General features: G+C 37.8%; 1 protein-coding gene across 5 annotated transcripts in view; it reads left to right on the top strand.

Moving 5' to 3' along the window:
• The window catches only part of LOC129368115 (inactive ubiquitin carboxyl-terminal hydrolase 54-like), a 71,396-nt gene that overhangs the window by 13,639 nt on the left and 38,286 nt on the right, over positions 1 to 19,471 (top strand). For 4 of the 5 annotated variants that reach the window (XR_008606783.1, XR_008606782.1, XM_055042964.1 and 1 more), the window contains exons 3-5: positions 11,474 to 11,566; positions 17,882 to 18,016; positions 18,933 to 19,046. Coding sequence is in view for 3 of the 5 variants with exons in the window: in XM_055042964.1 (XP_054898939.1) it covers positions 11,474 to 11,566; positions 17,882 to 18,016; positions 18,933 to 19,046 (342 nt within the window). In the remaining 2 variants the exon portion in view is untranslated. Of the gene's footprint in view, positions 1 to 1,024; positions 1,842 to 11,473; positions 11,567 to 17,881; positions 18,017 to 18,932; positions 19,047 to 19,471 lie in introns of those variants that run through there. The other variant, XM_055042965.1, reaches the window with a different exon arrangement.

Raw genomic sequence — 19,471 nt, 5'->3', positions numbered from 1 at the left:
GAGGTCTGGTCATGTGACCTTTCACACTAGATGCAGGAAATTGGTACTTCTTAGAGTAGACACTCTATTATTTGATTTAAAAACTTCAATTAGCTACTAAAAATCAAAACAATTTTTTTACAGCTTGCAGAAGTTAGGAAAAATGTCTGGCAACAATAGTTGCTGGTGGGATTAAACGGGTTGAGAGGTTTTTTGAAACAGCTCGTTTTTCAGACACCAAAAAACATTAACGTGTTGAGAAAAGCAGCCGGGTGTTTCTTATTCTGTTTTTTTTTCTGTTGTTTTTAGAAGCATTTGGAAGTTTTAGCAAATTTACCAATTTCTAAAACTTTGAAAGCTTATTTACGGTCCCTCTAACCTTTTCCACATTGCATCAACATTGATCAAAGTATTTTATTATATTTTAAGTGATATTAACACATAACTATGAAGTTTCTATTTTTTTGTCTTTTCAGCCAATACTTTCTTGAACAATATTTAGCTTTTTTTTGTTTTCTTATCAACTGTCTGCACAGGAAGAGACACATTCTTGTCTGAATCAAAGGAAAATCAAGAGAGCCAAAGGTTTTCTGGTCTCCAGTTTTAAAAATGTTCAATATGATTTAAAAGAGAGCGACATGGAGTGAAGATAATCTGAGCTGAATGCCAAATCTGTCTGAAACCTTTACAATTCAAAGAGACATTTTGCGTTATTCCGGCAAAATACATTTTGCTGCAAAATCCTCATTAATTAGACCCAGTTTTAAAAATACTTTATTTGTCTAATAAAACATGAAACTGTAAAGCTTATAAATATTTACTCTTTTTAAAAGGTTTTTAAACAAAGAGAAATTTAAAGCCTTTGTAATAAGAGGATGGTAATGTATTCATAAACAATCATTTTCAATAAATGCATTGTTTTCAAAAACACACACACAATCAAATCCTCCAAAAGATTATTATTGTGATTCTTTTTAAAATATTGTCTTATTTAAAGACAATATTGAGCCGTCCTCAGTTTTATTTAGGCACAATGCAGTGGATTAAATCAGAACATATTGATGTGTTAGATTGGTCCAGTCAAGACTTGAAAATCGATGTTCTCTTTCCTCCTTTACTCACATTTTTATGGGCATTTCCTTCTTTTTCTCAACCTCAACTCTGTTGGTTTGTTAAATTAAATTCAGGTGAAGTCTGCGGTTGAAATGTGACAAAACGTGATAAAGTTAAAGCAGTACGAATACTTCCGCAAAGCACCGTGCTGTCCTTTTAAAGGTATTTTATTTACTGCGCTGATATGCACAGCGCTGACTGACGGCTTATTCGTCAAAGTTGTGCAGCCCTGCCCATCTGCCCCTAAAACACTGCAGCAAACTGCAATCAGAAGAGTAACAGACACAGGATTATGGGGCAGCGTAGCCGTGTTTTAGAGGAGCTCGGCTCGAGCTGACCTCAGCGTGGACGTCCAGAGCGTACGCAGAGATGCTAACTCTGCACTGCTTACACATACATAGAAAAAAAAAGATACTCTTGCCTCCTACCAAGACTTCCAGCTGGCTCACACTACACACACACAGACACACACACGCATACACACACGCACTGAAATGCCTCTTGAAAGGCTTGAAAGAGAGAGAGGGGAAGATGGGAGAGAGGATGGAGGAAGCTGAAGAGGGATTGGGCAGAAGCTTAGGGAGACTTGATGAGAACAGAGGGGTGTAGATGCAAAGAGTAAAAGTTGCGGACTGCAGAGAGGAGGAGAAGAAGAAGGAGGGATGAGGAGTATACAGTATGAAAAAGACGAGGAGAGGACTTCAGGGGATACTGCTGCGAGGAAGAGAGGAAACAAAGACTCCAGCAAGGTAAGAGGAAAAACGCTTGAGCAGAGAGGGTGAAAAGACAAAGTGGAGGACAAAATGAAGAAACATGCAAAGCAGTTCCAGCAGAGTGAGAATTGGGCCACTTCAAGGACACATATAGACGCTAACACACACACACACAAACGGAGGGGACAGCATGCTTAGCTGGACACAGATGAGCGGGGATAAAGTGAGGGACAGAACTAAACTGCTTTTTTCATTGTGTGTGTGTTCATGCTTTTTTCTCGCGTCATGGCTCAATGTGCCGGTTCTTAATTCGCTAATCTTGGAATTTTGTTCACTTTTATAAAAGTTAAAGAGTGCCTAAGCCACCCGCTAAATGGTGAAGAGAAGAAATTTATTGTTAAATGTTCAAAAAGGGCTTGTTTTAGTCTGAAGAGACCAAATGCAAATAGCAGGGGAGAAACAATAGAGCTGCCTCAGAAAATCTGAAGACCCATCGATCGACTTTGGGATTCACAAGACAACGCTGTACCGGTATTTCTTGTTAAAACAAAGAATAATCATATTTTTGTTGTTTTCACAAAGAATCCAGGTAAAACACTAAATCTAATACCTACAACAGAAAAAAAAGAAGCAATATTCATGCTTCGGGGTTTCTTTAAACAGAGATAAAATGAGGAGGCAACGAGGCCTTGTGACCTTAAACTCACCAATATAGAAGCCAAAAAATGCAAAATCTGCTAAGTGACTTTAGACATGTCATGAGTGACAATGGATAAATACTTTTTTCTTGAAATCGATATAAATCTGCGGGATTCCTGCCTCATTTACTGTCAGGAATAATTGACTGAATTGGATGACAATCATTTCAGGCTGAACTATTGTTTCACACAAAGGCAGCGCCTAGCTGGAGTTTAATTACTTATTTCCAAGACTGAAGTTGAAAACATGACCAGAAAAGTATGAGTCACACAGAAAAGTATGAGTCACACACTGACAGGTGCTGATGAATCCTGAAGCTGTAACATTTTTGCAAACTTTGCCATACTTATTGTGTAAAATGACTCAGTCCGGTTGGGTCAGGCTATGCGTTGCAGTGTAATTTCTGCCACAAAGCAGAAGGTCTTCAATGATCTTAAATAGTGTCTCTGATCAGTCCAAGCAGGTCCGATTATTGTTCGATTTTCTCTTCTCCGATAGGAAGGTCCGTAGCAGAGTCGGTAGCAACTGATGGCTAGTTATTCTCACAACATTTATGTCTGTCACCGTTTCTTTTTTCCCTGAGTTTTAAAAGTATTTAAAAATTATGACAGCTTGGTTAGTACTTTTGGAACTACTTCTGTTGCTTCGAAATGAAAGCTTGAAACAAAAATGCATCCAGAGCAAAAAAACTAAAGCACTTTCCTTCATTTCCATGGCACTTTAATTTAGCTTAGCTACCAGATTAACTCTTATGCTATTGTCAAAATATTTCTTAGCAGATACTAAGAAATACTTTTGGCGAGATTAGAACCGCAGACATTTTTCTTTCACACCATTCCTTCGGTTTATAGTCTTTTCCATGAGATGCAGGAAAGTGCTGCATTGCTCATAGTATTCTGAACACAATCAGTCTTATTGTGAAGCTGGTCCCAAATGTTGCTTCCTGCTTCCGGTCAGCTGGCTGAAACAAGGTAACCAGTTTGTTTTACAGCGTTTACAAGAAACAGGGCAAAAAAAGAGGAAAAAAAAGATCATGAACAGTGAAGCTTTTTTGACCAAAGTAATGCTGTCCGCCTCTTTTATTCAGCCAAAACTATTTTAAAAAACAACATGCTGGTAGCGAGAGCAGAGAAACTGGCTTATTAACCAGCTTGTTTGGCTCTGTAAAGAGCAGAACAGAAACTATACCACAAACTACTCAAATGTAATATTTATCAGTATTTCAGTTTATCCCCCTTAAATCTTTTGTTTTTTTTTTACTCTCTTTTTCTGTTAATTATAATAAAATTAACTAGCAAGAACTAGAAAATCTCTGCCATAAAATGCTCTACCACAAGTGGATTTAGTGCAAATGTAAGACTCTCTGCGGCCCACTGGGACCCCCATGGGCCAGGAAGTTAACCCAGTTCTGCTGCAGTGGAGCCGCTGTGAAGCAGCAGCAGCATCAGCACCAACATCAGCAGCAGCAGAGAAGTTTTCTCTGTGAGAATCTGAGAAAAAATACTACCAGGTAAAATCTACGTTTGTGCATTCATCCGTCGCGGCCGATGTCCGTCTTCAGCAGCAGTTTGGTGGCAGGCGGGGTAAACCCTCGACAGGTCACCAGTTCGTTGCAGAATCTATGTACATGCTCAGCAGTTTTTCATTTAATGTCGGCAAAAGTGCAGCAGCCAGAAGACGTGTGTTATGAAGTTGGTAAAAACTCATGGGCTTTACTGCTCAGGCAGAAATGTTTGCTTCATGCAGAACACTGAATTTATCGATTTATTATCATTTTTTTCTCTGCAGGGTTTTGTGCAGAATTTTATACACTAAATGAACTGATTAAAAGTTTAGCTGTCATGCCATCAACACCTCCGTGGCTGTGCTTGAAATCCTTCTTCTCCAGTTAAATGACAGAAAATGTAAGATAAGGCATCAGTGGAGCAGAGGATAGCAGAATGCTTCAAAGTCATTTATATAACGCTGCAGTCGCCCGCAATGAAGAAAAAAATACCACAGAGTAGGTTACTTTCCACTATGTGACAAAGCAAAATGGTTTAGTGTTGATTATGGTTCACTGGTTTGCTCCAGGAGAGGCCGGGCGCTGGGGAAGCTTATCTTTGCTGATGCTAGAGGATGAAGAACATTTATTTTATCACTGGTCTAACACAGAGTAACAACTCTGCACAACTATCAGACGGTTGAGTCACCAATCAACCCAACAGCACATCTTTTAATAATGGGAAGAAGTGCAACTTGACAGAAAAAGCCCCGGCAGAACCACAGGGGTTACCCTGACACCGTTTTCTCATGACTAATTTAATAGTTTGCAGCATATTTCCATTGTTCTTGCATCACTGCATGCAACGCCTTGCAAACTCATTCTGCTTTATTTTTTTAGCATATTTTTATGGGTAAAGCCACAAACTTTACAATGTTCTATTTGGGATGTTAGGTAGAACACCGAAACAAAGTAGTGCATTGTTGTATTGGAAGGATGTGATAAATGGGTAAAACATGCTTCACAAAGAAAGTCCGAAAAGTGTGTTGTGCATTTGCATTTAGCACCTGAGTCAGTACTTTAGTTTAGACGAATTAGAGCTGCAGGTCCTTTGAGAAATCCACAGACTGTGAATTTTACTTTGAAAAGTAGGCTAAGCTGAGTCAGATACATTTGAGAGCATCCATCAACGCTGATTTTCCTGAAACCATTACAGAAGTGGTACTTAAGACTTAGGTTGACTTGGACTGGGCCGGTCTCAGATTTGAATTGATCTTTGTCATTTTGGATTGCATTATCGCTGGAAAGTGAACTTTGACTCTGAGTCTCAAATCTTTTGCAGTCTCTGTTTTAAGAGATTTATTGAGCAAAATGCACTTTTTGCATGATATTTTTTACATTCACTAGGATCTTTACTGCTTCCAAAATCCATTGTAAGCAATATCGCAGTAAAACTAGCTATTGGTCAGCTAGTTTTACTGCGGTATGCTCTGTACAATGGCAGCTGGAAAACACAAGTGTTTTGTTGTTGACTTACCATTCAGAAACCATGTGCTGCATTCTTATCAGTTGTGCAGGAAGCCCTACGTATGCTTTTCATAAATGTACGGTTGTGTAATGGCGCATCTGTTTGCAGTTATTCTCACATGTAAGTGTAAATGTTGAGTTAGGGCGCCTGGCCAGCTCCAGCTTTACTTCACTTTAGATTTGAAGTGACAAGATGCCCTAAAACAGCTCAATCTAAAAGGAGCTAAAAAAAATCTCATTATTTAAGAATAATTTTGTGTAAAAATGTAATTAACATGTTTTGTATGGCTCATAGACCGATCCCATAATAAACATAATAGTTTTGATTTCCCTCTGGGACTAATAAAATATATTTGATTTGATTTTCTTTTTGGGGGCTTTTCTGTTTTTTTTGTTTTACAAGGCTGTGCAATGTTGTTTGAGTTATATTGATGATTTATTTTAGTTTAGCGGTCTTGTTTATTACAAGTAAGGTCTTTGAGCTTTCATAGATGTTTTTAGTTTTGGTTTATTTCTTTCAAATCTCACCTAGTTGAGAGTTATTCTCATTGGAAACCAAAGCCTTCCTAACACTTTAGTGAGCAAATTGACTCTTCTTTAGATGTTCCTCCATTTCTCATGTTCAGTTTCATTTGAGGTGGCTCCTCGTCGCCGCTTTCATTTAAAATCCTCCCATAAATAATATTTGATCTATAAATCAGGGTAATGTAAAAATACTTAGGGATATGCAGAGTAAGTTTTCTGCCACACGTATTTTTTTTTACAGGAAAGAAAAAAGTAAAATTTTGGCATGAAAACTGGCAGGAGTTTTTTATTTCTGAAATATAAACTTCTGAAAATTACTAAGTTGTTATATTAGTTAATAAAAATAATAAGAACAAAACATGTGTGAATGTTTGTGGTTGTAATGTTGGAAAATGTTGACAATTTGAACTCTTGTGAATATTTTTTCAGTCATTTGAAGCTTTTTTGCAGTACTTTATATAACAAGAAATATGTCATATTGTCATTATTGTGAAGGAAGATGGCTGACAGTTAGGTTTCCCAGCATGGAGATTGAAGAACAGCAGCTTTTGTTGTTTTCTTGATTTAATTTTCTCAATAACTGATATCCATTTAATCTTTACTTTGAATAAATTGACCTTTAACATTGACCTTTCCTACTATTTGAACCTCGCTGCTTCAATAAAAGCTCATATAAAACGGAAGCGCTGGAAACTGAAGCCCTGGCTGTGGCACAGACAGCAGCATCCTTTAGTAATCAAAATGCAGTGAAAAGAGACGCCGTTACTACATGTGGTAATGTGAGAGCAGAACAGTAGGAACAGGACATGCAGGGCAGAGGTCAGCGGCGGATGGCGGCATCAGGCAGGTGTTGTATTGCAGGTCAGAATAAGGATTTACTTTGTGCAGGAATTGAGGCGGCTTGTTTGGGTTTGTCACGACATAGTTCCCATCAATAAGGACCGCAGCGGCGTATTCTTCGTAAAATGTTTTTCTCTCATATTAAAATTTAGCGTTCTATATCATTTTAAACTCAGAATATTTTAGTTTGAATCGATGAGAAGAGAGTCTATTTAAAGAAAATTCATCTTGTGTTAGTACTAACATTACAGATAGCCCATTTTATATTTGTTTTTAAATGCAACAATCAGGGTTTTCCCCAGTGTATTATAAGCCTGGCGGGCCACCAGGGAGTAACATGCTCCCTATCTCTAAGGGAGAGTCCAGACGCCGTGCAGAGAAAACCCATTTCGCCTGCTTGTATCTGGCCGGAATGGCGGGATACAAGCCTGGCGATCTGATCCCACCACAACAGAGAAGTCCAAAACTTTGATCAAAATCAAACACAGACTCAAGAGAGAGTCTGTTGCTATTTGTAATGATGATATGAACCATGGCTGGCTTCCAATCTATCCCAGCATTACCTATATAAATGGAAAATATTCACTTCTGGGACTGATCCCTCAGGAACTCCTAAAGAACTTCAGAGAAGCAAATTAAAGAAAATTTATATTTTTATGGAGCTTCAGGATAAAGAATTATATCATCTGCATAGAAATGTACATTCGCCAGATGCAAATGTTTTCCTGGGTTATTTAAATAAATAGAAAATGTGATTGGCCTCAAAAATAACCCATGAGGAAGACTTGTGTTCACCTTCACAGCTGAAGATTTGTAATGCAGTCCGGATTCTGCAATGTGGTTCAAAAACCAATAATTGTGCAAGAGAAGAGAAGTGATGACAGCTATTAGTCAGGGCATCTGTAATATCCCCAGTGGGAACATTTGTATCACAGCCAGCAGAAAATACATTCATCAACAATAAGTACAATGAATTACTATGATAAAAAACATGACAATATAGACATAAAAACAATTTTGGTAGACAAAATAAAAAGAAATTTAAAAAACTCAAAATGAAACATTTAAAACAGGGGTGTGAGACAGACTCATTTTTATTTTGGACCTCAAGATGCAAGATCAAGATGTCCTCAAAGGGCCAGTTGTAGCAGAATGTATTGATAAGACCAATGAACAAACTGTGAAATTATTGCAAAACAGCCGTGTCTGCATTTGATTAGTACTTCTTAATTAAAAAATATTGAGCATCTTTTCACACTGATCAGTCCCTCCAGGATTTAATGACTGTCTTTGACATTTTGCAATCAAAGTCACTTTTTGGAGCTACTTCCAAGTAAAATTTTGGAAAATGTTTGTGCTTACCGTAAATGTTACTTGTGTCTCAAAAAACAGGAAGACTGATGTAATTTTGCAGCGTACAGATAAAAAGTGCAGTAATTTGATTGATAAAGTGACATTTAATCACACAACTGTAATCTTAAAGGTTCCCTCCGCCATATAAAAAGTTATCGCGGGTCGGGTTTGGGTTCCAGGCCTCGAGTTTGACATATGATCCAAAAAGACGGTACCAGCAGGTAAAAATGAATTCTTAAATTTGTTGGTCCTGCAACTTTTGAAAGCAAATTTGCGTCCTGAGGGGAAACTCTGCGAACAGGGGGTTGTTGGGTTCAGCTGAAATTGCCTGAGCTTTCTTCAGGGATCTGTTTTTGTGCAGAGCGGAGATGTTGCTCGGAGGGGCGTGTGACGTGAGCATATCATTCTTATTCAAAAATTAATCTTTTAAGTGATTCCAGTTGTGTAGCTGTTAATGGCTGTCTAAAAACAGGCAAATCACCATATTTTAACAAGATTTAGTATTAATAAATAGAGAAGAGGCGATTAGAGAAGGAAAGATTTCTAAAGAGAGAGAGGTGCAGAGATGGTGCACTATCCTTGCGCTTGCTGCATTGCTGTGCACGAACACGACGGACTACGCTACAGTCAGAGGAGGAGTTCAAATAACCAAGAGGAAGCAATTGAACATATAGCACTGAGGTCAGCATGCAGTCTGTCATCCGCTGCTTCCTAACCTGTGTCACTCAGGCCAAAATACACTCTGCGCTCGTGTCTCTTTAACTACATGCCTGTAATTTACCAATCTCAGTCGAAGCCTGCGGGACATTGAAGCGTCAATATTATCTTTCAGCTGACTAAATGAATGCGCTAATGGCTCTTTCCTTTTGATTTTGCACCAGAGAGAGACAAAGAAGGGCACTCTTCTCTTCTGTCTCTCTCCCACTTATTGCTGAAGATCAAGAAAGCACAGAGGACTCTGTGCAGGGGGATGAATTTGTTTAATTTTGTGATATTTTGAGCAGAAATGCCCCGATATGAATTGCTGATATTAAAAATAAATAAATAAATAAAAAAACACATCCTTGAAGCTGAGACCGGATACAATTTATAACATTCAGCTCAATCCTTCATTTGTGCCGTTCGCTGCGGTACCCGCGTCACATAATCAGCACTGCTCCCCCTCTGGGAAGATTAAACTAATCGAGCCCAATCAAGAAAGCTTTGCTGCACGCCAGCAGATGAATGGGGCTGAGGTTGCCATGGTGATACCTGAGCCCGACAGCGGAGGGGTAACAGAAGGGTCCCTCGCAGCAGCTGTAACGGCCTGTTTGAGCTCAAATGTCAACCAGAAATATCAGAGCAGCCTCAGCACTGTGAAACCAACACGCAGCCATGTGGAAAGTTTGCTCCTATTTTTGCACCGGAAAGTGAACATCACACCAGCCCAGTTTTGCTGATTTCCAGTTTATTTAATGTGAGTTAGTTCACTCTCACCGTGTTCACATGCACAACATGAAGGGTTTTTGTTGGCTGCGAGACCTGATTCTGATGCTTGTTTAACATTTATTGCTCCAGCTTTGTTAAATGCATAAAAAAAATAAAACCAACTGTACGAGATCTGAAGGGATTTTGACGATAATAGCTGCATCATTTCCAGCTTGAGTTCCCAAGAAACCATGATCCCAAAGAGCAGAGAGGGGCAGACATAGCATCGGAAAACTGGGTTTTATTCCCACTGTTGTCCAGGAATAAAGCAAGAAAAGGATAATTAAACACACTATTGAAAAATAGACCTACGTCGATTATCAATATGAACGTCACAAAATAAAGAAAAACATCCAAAGAATTAAAAGTGGGAAAAAATGTACTAGCAAATTTTGAGCTGAAGTTACAAAAACATGGTTCTTCCTCCAAATATCGATTCCTTATTTATTTAAAACATTCGTATTGTTGTTTCCAAATGAATGTGAATTTGTTTTCTTTTCATTATTTGAGGTCAGAAAGCACTGCACTGCGTCTTTTGGTTATTTTGACCAGTTCTCATTTTCTGCATATAAATACTCATTTTTTCCTTGGAATTTTATAGACGTGTTACCAGTAGTTCATAAAATAAAAGAACAATGTTCCTTTTTCTCAAACGTGTAAAAAGTAAAATCAGAGAAACTGATCATTTTAAGTGGTCTCTTAAATTTTTCCAGAGCTCTATATACAGTATATTACTTAGTTTTGCATTTAAGATAAAGAAAAAAACTCGTAAAACTCATCATGACAAAGTTTTAGTTTCACTTAATTAAAATTTTCTGCATTTTAATGTTTTATTTATTTTCATCTTTCAATGCATTTCTAATATTGTATGAAAACACTTAAGTGGTTAAATGAAAGATCTGTACAATGTGACATTTTTTCAATGTGATTAATCATCAGAATAGATTAAATTATACTAAAATAATTGGTAGTTGCTGCCCTGGTTTGTATTTACCAATGTTTCAGAGAACTGGGCAACCCGGCTGTTAGGTTTATGTTGGATTAAAACATAGAAAAATGTTGTTTTGTTCTTCTAACAAAAAAAGTTAGAACAAAAGTTCTTCTAAAGTTCGGTTTAGAAGAACTTTCTAAACTTTAGAAACATTTTTTAAGAAAAAAACTGCTAACACATCAAGGTTTAAACGGTATTTTTGTTAAATTAGTTGGTGCTCATTTATATTTTCATCGTCATATAACAAAGAGACAACTCCCTTAAATTTAAAGTAAGTACTGCTCTTGTACACATTCTTTCTTTAGCGACGTTTCAACGTTTGCGCCTCTAATTAGTTTTTCTGGTTGCCATGCACCTGCAGATATAATCAGACCAAATGTGATGTTATCGTGGAAACTGTGAGCCTTTCATGTAATCAAACCAAAGACGACAAATCGTTCCAACATGCACCTATTTAGGAAACTCCTCCAGGTGGTTATTTTGGGTGGACCATCATCCTTTTGAATGAAAGGATGTTTTAACAGTGGTTTTAATGGACTGTCTGTGCCGGAGCAGCACTCAGGTCGGACAGGATTTGTGTGTGTTTCCCACAAATTTAACCCCCAGCAATATTTTTCTGTCCATTCATTCTCCACAGGAAGATATTTAAAGACTCAATCTGTTTGTGAATAAAAATCAAACAAGTGTGCGTTCCTTTCATCGGTTTTTGTAGGATTAAGTAGGATTTCTCAACTGGATAAGTTGAATAGAATAAAAAAATGAGCCTGTGTTTTTGTTTTCCAGGTCTTGTGGCATCTTGACATCTTTAGGAGAAGCTTTCGGCAGCTGACCACTCATAAGTGCATGGAGGACTCATGCATCTTCTGCGCTCTAAAGGTATGAACTGCAACTCCTGTTTTTCTAAGTAACTTTGTTGGGGGGGTTTTCTGTAAAAATCAGAACCAGTCCGTTTTTTTACAATGTTTATTTGTTATCTTTTGCCTTTATAATTGACATGGAATGGCATTTGAATTTAATCAGGGAAAACACAGTTACTTTGTGTAAAAGCCATGAAGAAGGGTGTGGAATATATTGACTGTGCATACAGTGATATTGGGCTTTTACAGATGCCGTAGTTCTGGTTCTGCGCATGCGATAAGCGTTTCGTTCTGGCGCTTAGGTATGCTAGCGGCTAACGATTATTAAACCATCAGGATATCAGGAAAATCAACGAGACTCTTTATGACCACAACACGCAACAAAAGGGAATATTTTAATAACAGAGCTGGACACGGTGCTTCTACTTCAGCGATTATTATCTGAGTTAGCTTACTAACATTCAAGAGGATATCAAATATTAAGCAGCAGTATGGTAGCTAACAACGGTGCTAACATCAGAGCTAACAACGGAGTTTGCAGATATTCGGAGTAAAAAAAACTCACAAGCTTTCTGAAAGTTAATAAATTTACAACCTACAGGTGTGCTTATATATATTCATACATGAAGAATGGGAATATTTTAATAAAAGAGCCGGACACGGTGCTTCTACTACAGCGATTATTATCTAAGGATAAGTTCCTGTGCTCTTCACTATAGCTAGCGCAAGCGCTCGACTCCCCCTGCTGGTTGAATCTGACCTCTGCATCACCCAAATCAGACTAGACATTAACATCTTCAGCCCAAACTGGTGGCAAAGCTTACGGCCTCTTAACATCAAAAGGAGTAAATGTACCTCTGAATTTCAATCCGCCACATTTGCTCATTTATGGCAATAAATTGTGTGAAACCGTGAAAGCCAATACATGTTTACAAAGTGTTGATCTCCTTTTCAAAAGCTGAATTTTCTTTGTTTAAAACTTAGCCGTGTCATTGGCCCAAACCAAATGCAGTCATTTATTTAAAAGACCAATCACTCAGAAAAATTACAACAGTATCTGTTCTGCTTTTCAGTTAATTATATTCTGTGATTCTCTTATTCATTTCTGATGGTGGAAGCTCAGATTTGGTGTCATCCAAGTCATGGGAATTTGATAAACTGTCACTGTCTTAAAACTGACTCATCAGGCAGAGACTTTCTCACAGTCATTGTAATATGAGCAAATAAAAATCACATTTGATATGCCATATAATGTGAGAAAGAATATAAAGTTCTGTTTTATAATCAGATTTATTTATCTTCTTTTGGTTTTTTATTTTCATCCATATTTTCTTTTAACTTCACTGACAGATTAAGCACCACAAAACGTGGACTAGAATCCCATAATCTCCTTTAGTCCATTTTTATCAAAAAAAAGAAAGAAAAAGAGAAGTTTCTCTCAAATTGTGTTATCAATCAAAAAAAAATTTTTATGCTTTTATGTGTTGTCAAAAATCATTCACTTTAATCTATGAAAAATATATTTATTGAAATGAATGCAAACAGACTCTTCACATGCCAAACATGGAAGAAATGTTTTGGTACAGGTGAAATAATCTGCCTGTGCAACTAGTACTTTTTAAAACTATTGTTAATACATTATTGACTTAAAACAAGCTGCTATACCTTGTTGAAAAGTCACTTCAAGTTAGTTTTGTTTTATTTCAATTGAACTAAAAACTAAGCCAAAAATACTTAAGATTTTGTGTTTTTGCAGTTTCCAGAGTCAGAGCTTGAAAAAACAACTATCTCCATCACATCGTTTCAAGAAATAATATTGTACAAATTGAATTGGTTTCAGAAACATTTTCACATTAACACATGCTGATCGGCCCCTGAACTTTGTATTAAGCATGCCAAACCCATAGGGGGCAGTGTAGCGCAAAGCTAAATTCGATGTCAGCCAATGACATCAATGTCAGCTTCAAAACAATCACGACTTCCTGTTAGGAATTAAACATGGCGCCAGGACGTTCATTTGTGCTGACAGAGGGTGAACTACTTTTGAATAGGAATCAAGTTAAAGCAACTATGTGGATATATCGGTGCATTATTTGTCACAGGTTGTAATAGTTGGCACTTTAAATCTGTTTTCCCATAAAAACACAAATACAGAGTTTTCTCAAATCCCCACTTTGGTATAAATTTTTGTAGATAATTGTTTTCAGTGGTATAAAACTGAGTTTTTGTGTGGATGAAAGGAAAAAATGCATAACAATATATTTTTCCTACATGTGGATTATTTTACACACTGAATCAGAATAAATGGTTAGATTGTAGTACAACAGTTTAGCTATTATTTCAATGCACTTGGAATGCACTTCAGTACTGGAAGTCTGTCACAAAATTATCGGTCTCTTTGGGAGCGAACTATAATGAATGGTTTAAAAGTTTTGCACAGTCTTTTGGTAGCCTGGCATCTCAGCAGTCCAGAAGATGAAGATCTGTAACCTCCTGCCTCCCTGATAATGACCAGGCTTAATGCAGCCCCGCTCCGGCCATTTGTTGCATCAGCGCCATTATACATGTGTCTGATCCTGGAAGTGTGCGATGCGGCCGGTGTTGATGTGCGCGCTCCGCACGCCGCTCCGTCTCCAGCGCCTCGCTGTAATTAATTGGCCCGGCTGAAAGCGCTGAGCCAGCACATCCCACGCTGGGGTACTGAAATAAGAAACGCACACAAATCTCACTTTGCACTCCAGCCACGCACCTCAGGATCCTCCCGCTTGCGCCGCACACGTACGGAATTTGTAGCTCGCACCGCGCCAGTCAGCTGTGGGTGCAGAAATGAAAGGTGGTGTCCCGTATTTTTCTGTCAGGTTCCATTAACCGTCCTGCCAGCTATCAGCTGCAACGCTGCTCCCCACAGTCTGCTTGGGAGTTGATTAAAGCATCTGAATAACCGAGGCAGACACTCACCAAATTAGCTTCAATGGAGTGTTAAATTTTTTTAAACAACTTCTTTAAAGATGCAGCAACAAAAATCAAGGTTATGTTTTAACTTTACTCTAGGTTGATTTGCAGCAGATGAAGGCTGCATCGTGTAGTGGAGATAAGTTCAGGGGACGCCGGTAGCTATCCCTCAAGAAAATCACTGCAACAATTTATCTCTCTCAGCAGCAAAACACTTTCACATTTACACACGCACACTTGGATGCAGATACCTGAGAACACACTGCAATAACCAGGAAGAAAAAAAAAGTGAGGAAAGGGAATTAAAGAATGGAAAACTGGAGGAAAGAAGGAAGAAAATGAATGAACACGGGAGTGGATGCTGATTGTTTCTGTTTTCACACGCTGACATGTGCACACACACTCAAACACACATCTCTAACTCACTCACTCCTCCCTCCCTCTCTCTGTTGGGTCTATTCCCCCATCCATTCTCCTTGGCGCAATGCTGCAGTCAGCACACACACCATATCACACACAATATTGCTCACACTTTCCCTTTTCCTCCTCTCTCTCTGTTTCTGTCGTTCACACACACACCCATCCACACACTCCTCTCCGTCAGCAGCACGACTGCATTACCTTTGCCGTTGCCAACACTCGACTTGCACTCACTCTGATGAAGCCCATTGTTTGAGAACATTTTCACGCCGTTATCATCGCAGCCATTTTGGTGAACTGCTTCCTGAACGCCACCTGAAATCAGATCCTCTGAACTTATAATGAAGGACATAAACCATTAGCGAATCAGTTATGCTAGAATGAACATATCCTTATTTTTTTACCCCCCATTTAAAAATAGCGATTAAAGCAAAAACACATTACTAAACCTTTCAACGTGGACATATTTTAGCAGTGTTTCTACACGAATTTAAAACTTTTTAAGATTATTTTGAATTAAATTTAAGACCTTGACCTCCGCAGAAATGTACAAACTTTATCCTGCCAACTGGCGATGAATTTGCACGCAAAAAAAAAAAAAAAAAAAACAAGCTAGCTAAGCTAGCGAGGGTATGCTAGCGGTGAGGGTGACCAAAGTTATGCCTGACTGAAAAGTTCTGCAGGAAAAATAAAGTACTTAAATCGTTCAGTTAAGAGAAAATTTAAGACCTGTAACCCATACATTAAAGGCTAACTTACATTTTAAATTTTTATTTTAAGGTTTAATTTTTAGATACATTGATTTAAGAGTTTGTAAGGATGCAAAGACACCATGTTCTCAAGACATCAAGTAGATACAATTATGTTTAACTAGATTTATCTCAGTAGTTCTGCATGGAGTTCAGATCAGGCCAGTTTGCTGGTCAGTCAGGGACATTGATGCCACAGACATTGGCATAAGTCTTGGTATCTTTAGCTGTGTTGACAGGTGCTGAATCGTTATTGAAAACATAATCAGGTTTTTCATAAAGTTTGTAGATGTCCGACTCTGGAGTTGATTAAACACAACAGAAAACACAATGGCTCCCAAAATCATCTAAAGGTGCAAACTAAACACTGGATCTCAAGCAACTTGGATTCTCTTCCTCCAGACTTTATTTTTCAAATTAAATTTATTTTGAATCCAGGAATGCAACTATTGCTGAGCAAGAAAATATTTTCAATATAGGAACAAAAAAATAACAAAGAAATCCTAAAGGCTGGCTTAAAAATTCAATTTTATAAGCAATACACTGACATTTTTTATTTAATGAATAGATTTGAAAGAAAAACAAACATTTCAATGTAACGTCACATTTTAAGGAAATGTAGTTCAGTTTTGTTGCTTCAGCTTGATTTTCTTTTACCTCTGGTTGATGAACTAAAATGGACCCACTGTGGATAGAAACAGATGGCGACGAACTGTGACTGTGTGTGAATATTTTTCTCTTGATATAGTGTTTTTAAAAGTCCTCAGGACACAGAGGAGACCTGCTGCTTTTCAGTCCAGCTGTCTCATCAGCAACTGCATCCACCACTGCGACTGAAAACCAGCAGAGGACCAACCACTGTTTGGATACGTCAAGCCAAATTAGGTTTATTTCTGTCCCAGGCTTTCTCAAAAAAATTAAAATAAATAAATGAATGAATTCATGTTTTTTTTTCCCAGCATAAATCTCTTCCTAACTAAAAAATAGGTCATTTTTATCCGTCCGCATAAAGTTGATTACGCTTTTATCTCTCTGTTTTGGTGCTGAAGCCCTCCATCCAGCTGAAGTCAAATTCACTCATTGCTGGTACCTGTGTTTAGAAACGTAATTTCGCTCTCTCTCTCTTTTTTTTTTGTGCTAGCAACACTGCACTATCAGCACCAATATTGCAGTTTTAGCTATCCTAAAGACAGCTACACTCAAATAGGAATTGATTCAGTTCAATATAGTTTAGTCCAGCCGATTTAAATTCAGTAGAATCTAATTTACTGAATTTGATTCAATTTAGTTCATTTAAATCAAGTTCAATTTGTACAGTTCACTTGATTTAAGTGAGTTAAGTTCAGTTAAATTCTGCTCTGTTGAGTTTGTTGAGTTTAGTCCAGTCAAAATCGGAGATTTTATTTTATATTTTTTACAATTTTACAGTTTAAGCCAACTATACTCAGTCTGATTTGGTTTTCAGACCATTAACATGAAGTCCTGGAATAATGCAACTCCTCCAACTTTGTTAGTCTTGAAAATATTTTGTAGACGCCTTCTGATGTCCAAATTATTTGAATCTGCATAGATTATAGAAATAACAAAAAAATGCGGAAAGGCTTTAAGGAAGAAAATGTCAGGTGTACTTCTTGTAGAAACAGGATTTTTATTCCATAACTAATTAGTGAAGCTTGCAAAAAGAAGCACATATTTTAATGGACTGGTTTGTAAGATCAGGATTGTTTCCTCTCATAAGACCCGGCAGACTGCCGGGTCTCTCCATGATGTCCTTCACATCGAAAGCTGCCCTCAAAACATACTTCAGTGGCCTAGCTTTCTCTGTTAGCCACCTGGTTTGGTTTCTATTTCATTGCTACAAAGCTCTCTTTGAGCTGCTATATTTTGTTTGAGAAAAGTGCCATTTATTATTTACATGTTGTGATATTGAGGCCTCGGTAGTGCCATTTGTTTTATCCCTGTCAGAGAGTGTTGTTCAGCACTTTAGCTCTTGATAGGTTCACAAGTTTTCCTGCTTCTGTTTGTATCCTTCTTCCTGCTTCTTAGAATAATTTGTTGATCCAGGAAAATGCATTGACAGTTTTTTTGTTGTTTTTGTTCTAGCTCCAACAATGCAGAGGTGTGTCAGGAGCAGTGTTATAGTGCGAAATAGTTGATATTTGCTGCAGCAGATGAAAAATTAATGGATTCTTTATATTTGTGTGCATTTGCAGAGTATCTTTGCTCAGTTCCAGTTCAGCAGCGAGCGCGTTCTGCCGTCAGACGCACTGCGGAGCGCGCTGGCCAAGACTTTCCAAGACGAGCAGAGGTTTCAGCTGGGCATTATGGACGACGCTGCCGAGTGCTTTGTGAGTCTGCAGCAGCAACGTGGCTTCACATATGTACACAGTGGTGTTTTGTTAGTTCGTTTAATACATACATATATTTTCATAACCAACAGACTAATTCAAGGAAAAGAAACATCCTCAATGTCTGTTTTTTTGTTTGTTTCATCTTAGCAAAAAATAGCCAAAAAGCATGTACATTGAAAACCCTTTGTACTCGGGTCCAAATGCAAAATAAGGAGTCCTGGGAAGTCCTGTCACATGTATATCAGTTATGATGCGCCCTCTTGATGACTTTGTGAGTGTATTGGGGTCATAAATCTTTTTTTCCAAAACACTCAAAAACTTTTTTTTTACGCTGTAGAGTTTTGTGGAAAGAGATTCATTTAATACAATTTCCTATGTGGAAAATGAAGCACTGTGAATGTTTTCAATATGCAGAGTAAGAACATTTATGTGGAAGTCAGTAAAAAGTTGTTGTTTTTGGAGTATATTAAACTGTAAAACTTAATAAGAAAATATTATAGATTATGTCTTTATCCTTTTAGTTCTGTGTGTAGCAGTTCCTAATATTATGCAGATCAAAATATTATTTTTATAGCTGTAACATCTTTAAACTTCCTCTGTGCTACTGGTTTCTTCCAGGGAATTTCAGTTGCTTTCGCCACTCTTTGCCCTCTGTGTGTGTGTGTGTGTGTGTGTGTGTGTGTGTGTGTGTGTATTTTATGTGTGCTTCTGGGAGGTGCTGTCTGATCGATTGGTAGTAAATGTGTTCAGTCAGGGAATCCGTCGGCTTCTTATGAAATATAGATGCTGCTCCCACGGTCAGATTAACAAGAGCACCAGCAGAGAGGAGCAATCTAACCCACACACACACACACACACTACATACAGCACTCTTAAAACCACACGGCTCATATGTGTAAACTTTGTTTCTCAGGAGAATCTGCTGATGCGTATCCACTTCCACATCAGCGCGGAGAGCAGGGAGGACATCTGCACAGCCAAACACTGCATACCACACCAGAAGTTTGCCATGACTTTGTTTGAACAGGTGAGTAATTAAAAGAGAAGCAATTGATCATATGGAAACCCAAAACTAGTATTTTGTTCTCTAGACAATCCTACCACCAACTTGACCCATATATTTGTTCAAATATTTAAGAACTCATCGTCATTTTCCACTTGACTGATTTAATTTGTATTATCAGATCTCCTGTGTCTCAGATTAGCATCAAATTGTGACTTTACTCAACACTAGACATTTATACCTTTAGGGAAAGAAAACTGTAATTTAATGCATTCATCTTAACAAGGAGTTTGGGGTAACCATTTAAAAAAATAACTCTTTTTCACTTTAAGTATATTTCCAGTGGGGCTGTCGGAACGTACAGCTTAAGTAATCAAGACTTAGTCCATAAATTACGGTGTGAGTAATAAAGTGCAATAGCACAGAGAATAACTATTAAATATACAATA

This window comes from Poeciliopsis prolifica, unplaced genomic scaffold, assembly GCF_027474105.1.
Source record: "Poeciliopsis prolifica strain line A6 unplaced genomic scaffold, Auburn_PproV2 SCAFFOLD018, whole genome shotgun sequence".
In the NCBI taxonomy this organism is placed as follows: Eukaryota; Metazoa; Chordata; class Actinopteri; order Cyprinodontiformes; family Poeciliidae; genus Poeciliopsis; species Poeciliopsis prolifica.
The sequence above is the reverse complement of the archived record's forward strand: the minus strand, read 5'-3'. Positions and strand labels throughout refer to the sequence as shown.